General features: G+C 39.8%; 2 protein-coding genes across 2 annotated transcripts; both read right to left on the bottom strand.

Annotated features, from left to right (window-relative positions):
• Positions 1–492: 492 nt before the first annotated feature.
• LOC109451093 (mitochondrial ornithine transporter 1-like) lies at positions 493–6821 on the bottom strand. The gene has a single exon (XM_074313688.2). The coding sequence runs from the start codon at positions 1714–1716 to the stop codon at positions 811–813; it is 906 nt and encodes a 301-aa protein (XP_074169789.1). The 5' UTR covers positions 1717–6821; the 3' UTR covers positions 493–810.
• Positions 6822–6963: 142 nt separating this feature from the next.
• On the bottom strand, positions 6964–8542 carry TAF7 (TATA-box binding protein associated factor 7). The gene has a single exon (XM_019739014.3). The coding sequence runs from the start codon at positions 8540–8542 to the stop codon at positions 7493–7495; it is 1050 nt and encodes a 349-aa protein (XP_019594573.1). The 3' UTR covers positions 6964–7492.
• Positions 8543–11961: the final 3419 nt, after the last annotated feature.

Genomic DNA, 11961 nt, shown 5'->3' on the forward strand with positions numbered 1-11961 from the left:
TCAACCTAAAGCCCAGCAGATGGGAAACTCTTTGGGAGAGAAAGGGAAGTTGGTACAGATGAAGGCTGTGCTACCTCACCAGGTCTGATGCACTAGGCCACACCTAACTTAGAGTGTGTAATATGATCCCACTTTGAAAATGAATGATCCTATTCTAAGAGAAGAGCATCTCAGAAAAATCCAGAATGCCAACTCTGAAACTTTAACTCAAGAATGTGGAAGACACATTAGTATGCAGGTATATTCTCTTCTTAAAAATCTAGATCAGTATTTTGGTTTTCAACTACCAGACAAAAACTTTAAAAACAAAACAAAACTTTAATTGCCTAGTACAGTGCACAGTTTTAAAGAGAACCTACATCTTGAATGGGTTCAGCAATTGTTTATAACCATCTTCATGAAACACAGTTAATTCGTTTTTTCTGGTGACATGAAATTAAACATGGAACCAAACTGTGTTTTACTCACAAACATAACCAACCAAACAGTATGTACAAGTACAGGTTTATGCAAGAGCCGAGACATAACTATATTACAGCCTTTCAGATAAGGTAGATAGGGCCACCCCTTTACTCTGTTTATCCCACCAAATACAAGAGCAGCGAGTTTTCTATATCAATACAATGATGGGCAGAAATTATATAATTAAAAAATAGAGTTTCTTCCATACAGTTTAAGATTTCAGGTAGAAGACAAAAACAATATTCCCATGAAGTAAAAAAGAACTCCACATTGGTCCAGTACTCCATGAAACCCTGAGATAGACTATAGTCCTCAAAGATGTGTGCTTGGATCCGAGTTCAACACACTTCAATATGCTTCAAACTGGCTCATCATCATCTTCCTGCTGTATTCATAAGCCAACACCAGTGACCCATTTGCAGGGAATGCTCGAATCATGGAAGCTGTCAGTCCAGAATATAAGGCTGCTATTCCTTCCCTTTCCACAACACTTAAAAGAGTTCTGATAAATCTTGCCTGTTTTCCAGACATGGAAAGAACCTGAATTCTGGATTTGATACAATCCACTGGGTATATGACAAGCCAAAGGCAAATCCCAGCAATTCCACCACTTATCATCAAAGGGACAGGGCCTAGTTCATCTTTTGATCTCCCCGAGGCAAAAAACGATCGGCTCACTTCATAGCCACCAAAGAAGAAGAAATAACCCGGTACTTCTTGAACTAGAGTGCTCGAGAGTCCGCGGTAGAAGCCCAAGGGCCCATCCTTCCTAAGTACACCCCTCACGACTGACCAAACTGTATTGTGGCTTTTAACTATCTTCCCTGACACCTCCATTTCGTACATGGTCTGTAGCCGACACTTAACAAGCTCAGTGGGACACAGGGTCAGCGAAGCAAACGCAGAGGCCAAGGAACCGGCGGCTGCATTTTGCAGATCACTCAGCCTTGCCTGCTTGTCCAGTCCCACCACTTTCCTCACAAACTGTTGGCAGAAGCCATAGCACATGAAGAGGACAGAGTTCTCAGCGACGTAGGCCATCAGCGCCGGGCCCGTCCCCTTGTAGAAGCCGCGAAAGCCCACTTGGGAGTACGTCTTCAGGCAGCAGTCGGTGACGCCTTTGTACAAGCCGGGAAACGTCTGCATCTTCACTTTCACCGTATCTAAGGGCTGCCCGGTCAGGACACACACGGTGCCCCCGAGAGCCCCCGCGGTGAGGTCGATGGCGGCTTGGATGACAGGGTTGGACTTCATGTTCGCCCACTGGTCCGCTGGTCTCCGTGGAAGGCGACTCTGGAGCCGCGGACGAGTGCCCCTTGTCCCGCCGCCTATTCTCGGCTCTCACTTAACGGCGGGAGAAGCCGCTTAATCCAACGCTAGGCCGCGGGCCGCCCTCCCCGCGCCCTGAAGTAACCCCCGCCCCGCCACCGCCGCAGCCTCGCGCGTGGCTCTCCCGAGGGCACTGCGGGCGAGGCCCGCCCATCCCAGCGCCCGCGCGCCAGGGACGCGGACTAAATACGTAAACATTGTTAATGAATCTAGCAACTGAACGCTATTAGATAAATTCTTGCAAGGACGGAGAGATTCTGGGCGCCGTTCTTCACTCGGCGGGGAAAGGGACGTTTTTCTGTTCGCCCAGACGCCCGCCTCCCCCAGGTCTTCTTGGGAGAAACAAAATGGGGCGGCTCCCAAGTTTGTAGAGCCTGGAGCAAAAGATCAAGCTACACAGAGGTTTAAATAGGGAAGATAAACAAACTACTGGGGGCGTTATACATGACAATCGGTGGCTGCTTTTGATCAGAAAACCCTTAAACGTCTCTGGGAAGGGAATGGTGGCTCTGCAGAGGGGCCGGCTACACAGGGCTTCTCCTGGGCCTGCTCCTCACAGGCCTGGAGGCGCGGGGGGCGCCTGAGGCGGGCAGATCCACTACTCCTTGCCTGCGGAGCTGAAGACTTTCGTGGCAACGTCACCGAGGATGTGGGACTGGATCCCTGAGACCTGGCGGAACTGAGTCCTCATTTCTAGAGGTAGGACACGGTATTTTATAATCGGCTTGGGAAGCAGGTATTTATATATTGCTACGAAACTTGATAGTAAAGGGCTGTGTGACTCCAGCGGTCTATAGTTGCTAAGTTTCGAGGTTCTTGAGGAGCCAGAGTTTTATGCAGCAGCAACATAAGTTCGGGATATAAATACAACACACCTAACTTCCAAGGCAAGATACAGTTTGGGACATCAGTGAGGGTACCACTGTTAGGACACTTTTCTCCACCCAGAGGCTCCTAATCCCAGAGTTAGTACTAATTCTTTTAAGATTTATATTCTAAGGCCTAGTTGGGATTTTACTTTGGAGGTTAAAGACAAAAATCCCTTGTTGGGATTTTACTTTGGGGGAAGGGGCAGAAAGTATGCTGAAATGATTTTCTTTCATCCAGAAAACTTTCCTTGTCTGATTATCTTTGGCTGTCAATATTGAAAAGTGAGGCACTGAAAAGCAAAATTGTGCATGGGATAGTTTGTCAGCAGGTAGACTTCTTTGTACTAGTGACCTGGCCTTTTCTTGGAACATGCCCAGATGTCAGTATTGGATTTTGTTCCTCTGGAACCACGTTTTATCACAGAATAATCTTCCAATCTTGATTGCATGTGTGGGGTGTATGCTTGGATATTGATTTAATGAGACCAAAGTGGGGGAAGAGGGTGGCACTACTGCAGTAAAGGACATTGTTTTGCATATAATGCCCTTGTTTGATGCTATACACCCCAGCCTTCATCTGTGCTTGCTTTCTCTGAGTTTGAGACTTTTTTGGTTCAATTTACCTAGAAAATAAACTTTCCATCTGTGGGCTGGGGAAAGGTCATCTGGATTCTTAGGGTACGATAGGGATCCTAGACATCCAACAGTTCTGAACAGACTTTAATGAATCTCATGTTACCAGCCCCACATTTTCTCCCCCTTCCTTGGAAACTTCTGCCTGCAAAAATTGAGCCTCTCACAGGTTCTTTACCAAGTGTGTTTGTCTCTTTCGTATACCCTCTTGCAGACATTTAGCATGTAACTCTCTGATCTCTGAATTATCATTTCACCTGCTTTGGCCTTCTGATTCTGTTATTCACTGTTGTCTCTTTTCACGCTTTGTCCTTAGGGGGGTTACTGTTATTTTAGCAGGCTTTTTGATAAAGATATGTGAAAACAATCTGCCATCTTAAACTAGAAAAAGAGTTTTGAATTCTTCACATATTTGAGAGATTTAAACAATGTTTTGAAATCACCCTCAGGAAAGTTGAGGAAAAAAAAGCATATTTTTAATACTTATTGTGGAGGCCCTATCAAGTTATCTAGAAGTACATTCAGTATTTTAATGATGACCGATTGTCAATTAATTACGTCTGGTTCATTGTTATTTTTTTAAAAACACAGTTTTTACAAACTCAAGAGATGCAGGATACTGCAATAAATCACCAACTGCTTTTGCATTAAGTTCATATCGATGTTTTGGAAAAACCAAATTAATAATGAAGGCCAGGGACCACTAGAGCATTAATAGGGAAATGGTACCTTCACTGAATTGTTAAACATAGTTGCATAGTTGAGATAGAAATCAAGTTCTATAAAATATAATTAACTGGACTTGGAGAGAACAGAACCCAGCATATATTAAACACTGCCCAAGACAATAGGAAGTCTTGATACTATTTTTTTTCCCTGATTCTAATGAACCAAAATGTTTGTTTTAAATTTAAGCGCATGTCCTTCCAAACATACATACCAGAAAATAAATGCGAAGGAACTTCCAACTTTTCGGTGAAGATCCTTGACAAGATGAAAACACCCAAATCACATTCTCTCTCACAATTAGATTGAGTGGCCAGATAGGATTAAGGCAAGGAAAAAGTGAAGTTTGAGTTGAGTCCTTAATGACAAAAAGCTAGCCACGAAAATATCTGCAGACTATTCCAGGAAAAGAACTGTAAGTGATAAAGCTCTGTGGTGGAAAACAGCTTGGCATTTGAAGTATAGAAAGAAGGCCATTATGGCTGCTGTGCGATGAGCAGTTTTCCTGGTCTGTTTTCACATAGAATTTTTACTGGATGATAAAAGAGAAAAACCTAAGAGTTCAAGACACAGTCCTTCAGTGACATGAATTGTTACAATTTGTCTATATTTTTCATCTCAAATAAACATCTGATCTCTAAATTTGAAATCTCAGGCTTTATAACATTTAAAACTGAATACTATAAAAATCCCATTTACCTAATCTACAGATACGATGCAAAACAGAGACCATGTTAACATGAATGTTTATTGCAGTCTTCTGTGTAATGGCAAATTTAAATGGAACCACCTAAGTGACCAGCAATAGGGAGGTGGATAAAAGTAAGATAAAAATCTGTATAATGAAAAAGCAGATCCATATAAGCTGGTAAGGATCGTTTAAATTGTTTTCAGTAAGTCTTTTATTTCTGTAATATTTTAAAACACTAATTTTAAAATTTCTTCAGAACTTTTGTTCACGAACCCAGAAATATTGAAAACTGTAGCCCAATTACACACCACTCATTACCCAAGGGAACTGTGAGAAAAGTGGGTCTTTTTTGGTACTCTGCATTTATTTGAAAGGAAATGGATCCCCGTCTTCTTAAGTCTTTCTTTTTTGAGGTTTATATAGATTACTCTTCATTATGGAATTTTTAATATTAATGAAAAGCCAAACCACAAATAAATAAAACACAGATGGAGATCAAAAAAGACTTGCCAGAGTTAGTGATTTTTAGGTTGAGACTGAGAGTTAAGTAGGACTTGGCCAAATAAAGGGGCGAGTCTTCTAGGTAGAGTGAAGCTTGTTAGAAGGCTCTTAGGCCCAGGAGAGGAGGAAGAGTAATTAAACACCTTGAAGAAATGTATAAATAAGCTCTGTGTGGATTCAAAATAGAGGATATGGTGAGATAAGGCTGAAAAGGTAATTGAGGCATTCATAATCCTGTATATCTTTTTAAGAAATATAAACTTAATCCTGAAAGCTGTGATGTACCACTAAAAGGTTTTAAGCATGGGAGTCACATCAAACATATCTTAGATCAACTTGGTGGCCAGCTCAAAAAAACTAAATTGGATAGTAAATGTGTATAAACACACACACAGAGTTAGGAAGCTATTGCCATTTCCCAGGCAAGATATACTAATGACTTATACTAGGACAGTGGCAGTGTGGATGAAGTAGAGTGACTGAAGAGCTTTTTAGAAAGTAGAATCTGTAGTTAAGTAGTAGTCATTGAAGGTTGTGGGTTCAATTTCTAGCTTCAGCAACTGGGATGGGTGGTAGTGCCATTTATTTCTCACTGAGTCATGAAACACAGAACAGCAGAAGCAAAGGAAGAAATGACGCATATCATTTTGAACATTCAGAGTTGAACTGCCTGAAGGATACTTACAAGTGAGTGTTTCCAATATACAGGTAACTATACTAAATCTGAAGCTCAGAAGACATCAGGCTTAGAAATATGGATTTGAGAAATCAGCACAATAAAAGCAAACTATTACTGCCTATTAAGGTCTGAAAATAACAGGGATTAAGTAATTTTTTAAATAAGATTGACTGAAATGGTGAAAATATGTACAGCTGTTTTAAACGTGGTTAAACAGAGTTTACTTGAAATATCTGCAGCAGAAACAAACTGACAACTTACAACTGTAGCTTGATTTATCAGCTTGTATGACTGTAGACTTGAGAGGTCTGGAAAATTTAAAATTTCACCACTGATGTTTCTTGACAAATACCTAATTAAAATGGGCTTTAAATGTTTGCTCCATGAGGTTAATTTTCAAACCAAAGATTTTCTTTATAAACCAATCTCAGAAATGAATTGCATCAAACTCTGCATTTTGTAAATTTTATCACTGATTCTTCCAAAATAGCTCAAGTAAGGCATTACATTAGAATCTTTAGTGTATGTAAATATGAAAATTATGTTTAAGAAATCTTGAAATAAGAGACTATAATACTGACCTCCTTTATAAACAATTTTGATGAACTGACATGGACAAATCATCTCAGTTCTCAGAATACTAAATAATTACAGCAATTAAGTTGAAAATACTTAAAAATATAATCTTAATCCAAACCAATGAAATGATTCCTTGAAAAGTACCTGATAGCTTTGCTGTTTTGTTTCCAGTTATTTTAAGCAGATGAGTACAGTGCTTTAAAAAAAAACACAAAACATTAAATAAGACCTTCATGTACAAAAGTTAGGGTAGTTTAGGAAGGTTCTGTACCTAGTGTTTCTTAACCCTCCAAACACAGCAGGTGCATTAGAAACTTAACATAATGCAGGTATTTCACAATGTTTGCTCTTGCTGTATTCATCTTTTTCTTAAAACCCAACATAACTGTTTCTTTTCCTACAAAACAGGTCAAATTGTTCAGTCATTAAACTGTACCAAGAAACCACCTCACAAGAGGATCTGACGCCCACAATCCCTAAAACAGCAAGACACATTATGAGGTGAAAACTAGTTTCTATTTATTGTGTCAAAACAATTTTATGAAATGACTTACAACTCTACATGTATAAAATTGAATACCTAGGAAAATAGCTACTGCATGGGAAAACATTATGCAAACTAGCTTAACTGCCTTTAGAGTACTCTTCTTATTGATCTTAGATGGCATCACAAACTAGCAATAGCAGTTGCTGGCAAATGGAGAAACAGGAGCAAAGTCCTGCAGTAAAGTTTTGATTACAAAGTTTGAACTATTCATTCCACTAATCCTACAAATTTCCTACAATCATGTATCTTTCTATACATTCCTACTTCCTACGTGATAAACACCTAACAAAGTGGTTCTGAGAGACAAATGAGGTAGAAATTCACATTTCTAGTTGTTTAAGACAAATTCAATAAAAGGCAGCAGAAAAAAACAGAAATTACCATATAGTTCTATCATCTAGTCCAGGTGATGAAACCAAAATTTTTCTTCTAATGCTGACCACTCTAAGGAATGAATTTAAGTATTAAAGCTCTTTTCACTTCTCTAGGAGGGATTCTAGCTCTTCTTGCAGAGAGCTAAGCTGCTCCTTTTCTCGGTCTTCCTTTTGTTTGAGTTCATCCAGCACAGCCTGAAATCTGTTCTTGAGAGCCAGGTTTTCCACTTTCATTATGAGATCTTCCTGTCGTTTTGCCCTGTCCTGGGTCTCCTGGAGCTTGCCTTTCATGTTATCAATCTGTTTCTGAATTCCCATAACCAGCTGATTGGTTCCCTCATTTTCTTGGTGCTGTTCATCTGAAGCACTTAGCTTGTCCCGTAGCTGTCTTTCCAGATCTTCCTCAGTGTCAATTATGTTTATATCTTCTTCATCTTGATGCTGTGTCTCATCTTCATCTTCACTGCTGCTGCTGAGGTCATTGAATATCTCCCGAAGCTCATCATGTTCTAATGAGTCATGGCCCTGCCTATGGCCTGACATTCCCGGCGAAGAGATATCCAGGCCTTGATTTTCTGTTTCTTTTGTTTCATCTTCAGCAATTATTTCCCAACGAGTACTGACAGCTTCGGCATCTGTACTAAGCAACCGCTTCACTTCTTTTTCCACATCTGGAGATTCAATATACTTCTTCTTTGCTGTCTTCCGGAACCTTCTCTTCCTGACATTTTTTAGAGGCAGAGTGATTCCATGGTTCCATATAAACTTTTTCTCTTTGTCCTTATCCTTTTTTTTGCTCGCTTTGGGATCAGCAGCAGCAACTGGTTCCTCCACTGGAGGATAGAGATCACCATCAACTGTGGATACAAGCATCTGACAAATATCAGCTGTCTTGTAAAAGGTTTTTTTATCAATGGTTTTCAAACTTTCCATAACACATGGCAGATCTACCAATTTTGAGGCCAGTGGGACCCGGTCCACTCTGACGATTCCATGACGCCCATCAGGGTGTAACTCAATTGTCAGTCTGTCCTTCAGGTTGACATGGCCAGACTGTACTGCCCGCCTCACAGTAGATGCATATTCCGGAGGCAGACGTAAAATAAACTGGCTCTCTAATTCGTGAGGAGCATCATCTTTGCTCTTACTCATGTTTATTTCTTTGTGACTCACTTCTCAAATGAACACTTGCTGCACTAAAAAGTTCCAACTATATCAAGTTAGAAAGACCAGTTTGTTATGAATTGAAAAATTCAATTACAAGGAGTTCTAAGAAGAACAGCAGCTAAGTGTCTATTGTTTTATTAATTAAGCACCAAGTCTTTTTAAATATGCTGTGACTGAATACCAGTTGTTACTGACACTGGATTATTCAGTTAGGTCCATTTGAATAAATTAGCTGCTATGCCAAGTTCCAACCTCTAGATGGCGCTGCCGGACAATACAGAGAGCAAGCAAGCAGAAAAGCAAATGGCGGCTTCTGCGGAATGATTTTCGGCACAGAAAGTAAAGGCCCAGAAGACACTCCCAATTCACAAACTCTCCCGGAACAAAGATAGTCAAAAAGCGGGGCGCAGTGAGCTCTCTTCGCCTCGGTTACTTACAGTCCAGTAACAATTATAAATCCAGGTTCTCCGGACAGGAGCGAGCGAAAGAGAAAGCCACTGGGAGAAAGGCGGCCGGGAGCCTAAAGTCTCCTTCCTGACTCCTTTATTCCTCCCGGCTCTTGGCAAGGGATCCGCTGCTGATTATCAATGAAATGACCCAGAACGGGCAGCGCGAAATCTCACCGAGATCCGTAGCTCTGAGCGCCAGACTCTGCAACTCAGCAACTCGACAGCTCCGCATACAGATCCTCAGCTCCGGGCACCCCCGTCAGAGGAAGCAGACCTAGCGGAGAAGGAAGTACTACGTCCCGGCGCGGGGCGGGAGACGGCTGTGAGTGACAGCACGACTCGGGCGGAAGTGCGGTCTGCCCAGCATGCGCAGGCGCAACGCGCAATTACAATATCCGGTGTCCGTCTGCTCGCGAGAACTTGGTTTTAGGCGATGGGAATAATCTTCCTTAAAGAGCTATTGGTTTGAAAATATTTAGAGACACCGGTTCCAAGAAAGACCTAGGTTTTCCCTCACCCACCTCCCCGCCCCGCCGCTAAGCCAGAACTTTTACCGGATCGCCCTGGGGCCGGATAGCTCCTAGGCTTCCCGGTGATTGGCGGGTATAGGGCGTCTGTGCGGAAAGAGTCTTTGCTTCAGGAAACACCTCGGATGCTCCCCAGGGTATATCCAATTTCGAGTGAATACAAGAATTTATAACTAACCATGCAGTGGGTTTGAAAGTACCCAAATCAGTGGAGTGAGGAGGACATGCTGCCCACTATATAATTCTAAGTCTGTATTTTGTTGGTTATGAAAATGCTTGGAGTGGACTCATGCCTCAAGGTCTGTTTCTGTTGTGAAGGACCCCAAGGGAATAGGGTGATTCCTCGTTTTAATAGTATGTTTGACGTAGATATAAATGTAAACAGAGAAGTAAGTGTTCTTCAAGAGGCATATGTTCTTTTAGGACAGAGTCGTCTAATAGACAAATGGTCTGATTGCGGTAGAATATAATTGAAGTATTACTCCCTGCCACTCACTTGCTAGTAATTTTTAAATTAGGAATTTTTTTCATTCCACTCTGCTATCTTGATAACTGTTTTGTGCTTGTCTCCTCTATTTATGTAGGCAAATATTTATCAACACGTGTCTATAGTATTTAAGCCTAACTACCGTATTAATATATATATATATATATATAACAGCTTCCACTGATTCCTGCTCTGCTCGTTTCCATTTATTTTTTAATGGAATCGGCTTGGTAGAGCATCAAGGTCATTAAAATTTTAATTTATATCCTCTATTAACAACTGCATCTAAATTTAAGAGAACTCTTATTAAAATGTGATTAACATTTCCAAAAGTTCACTTCATTTCTTCATGTATTGTCTCCCTCTCTCCCTCAGACTGGAAGCTCCCTGATCATCAGGAGTCTTCTATCTTGTTCATCATGTCCCAGTGCCTAGTATCAAAACATGGGGGATATACAAAAAATACTTGCTAATTGAATGAACCAATTGATCCATTTAAAAGGAACACAAATATAGTGTATAATAATCTGTGAGATAAAATATATTCTATGTCACCTTAAAATGAGATAGAGCCACTTCATATACATTTCCTCTAGTCAAGGACAGTGCCAATTGTTATGAGCAGAGAGCTTTGCTAATAGTGTGTCCTCTTTGGTTTAAGTAGACTGTGTATCATGGGAGGAAATTAAAATTAAAATGGCCTGGCACCAGTTTTTTTTATGTTAAGTTTGAAGTTGAAATTATGCTCTTTCAGATAACTACATTAGTTATCTTTGTTCCAAAATGTGTTGAAGAAAGTTGGCTGATATATCTATAATTTCCAGGATGATCTATTTCCCCCTTTTCAAAGGTGAAATTCTTTATTGTGCTTAATTATACCTGATGGTCCCTTAATTATACCTGATTTTACTTATTTTATAGATAGAAGAGTTTAACATGCTAGCTTTTGCTTAATGCTTTATTTGACTATATAAAATGTGATTCTATGCTTATACATTAAAATAATCCAAATGTTGCTTTGCACTTTAATTGCCTATAGTTTTATGATGCTCAAATATCCTGTCACAGAAAGTAATCTGAGATAACAGATGCAATTCTGATTTGCCAAAAATATGATGTATTTAGTAAACCTTTAAATGGAAGATGGTCAGAGATAATTAAAAGGATTAAAGTTTCCCCTAAAGTATGTACCTCCTTATCCTGAAACATATTTTCTGCTTTGGAGTTTAACACATTATCTAAATGCTGGGATTTGTATGAGGGAAAATTACATTGATCCTAAAGCTAAGGTCTCTATCACATTACAATTACCTTAATGTCTGTTGATAAATCCAGTTGTTTTCTTTTTTCAAATCCAATAGACATACATAAACACTCTGAATTGATGACAGAATTACACTCTGTGGTTGTTCCTTGGAGTATCTGTGATACTAGTGAACTAAAGATTTGGGGAGAGCAATAAATTCCCCCACATGGTAACAAGACCTCCAAACGCTTCCTGCCTATGATAAAGGAGTATCAAAACCAGGATAATGCTATAAAATTATTGGTGGTGGGAAAAACCCTGCTTATATTTTGGAGATAGAAAATTATAAGGGTGAAGAAATAGCATATGCTCCCCAATAGTACTCTTACATACTGCTATATTAGTGTATAAACAGTTAAAAGCAGGTTAACTAAAATCTAGTTCATATAGTTAAAATATAGTATCAAGTATGATACTTTCCATAGAAAAAGCACCATCTTATTTTACATTGGTTTAAATAATAAGAAAAATCTTTTATCTCAAAAACCAGGTAGCCTAGTGTAGCTCTGTCCAATAGAAATATAATATGAACCTCAGATGAAAGCCATATATGGTATATTAGTAGCCACATTAAAATGGCAAAAAGATGCAAGTGAAATTAATTTTAATACCATTTTATTTAACTTAATCATCAA

The sequence above is a fragment of the Rhinolophus sinicus genome, chromosome 5 (assembly GCF_057876585.1).
Source record: "Rhinolophus sinicus isolate RSI-liver-muscle chromosome 5, RSI-T2T, whole genome shotgun sequence".
Taxonomy (NCBI): Eukaryota; Metazoa; Chordata; class Mammalia; order Chiroptera; family Rhinolophidae; genus Rhinolophus; species Rhinolophus sinicus.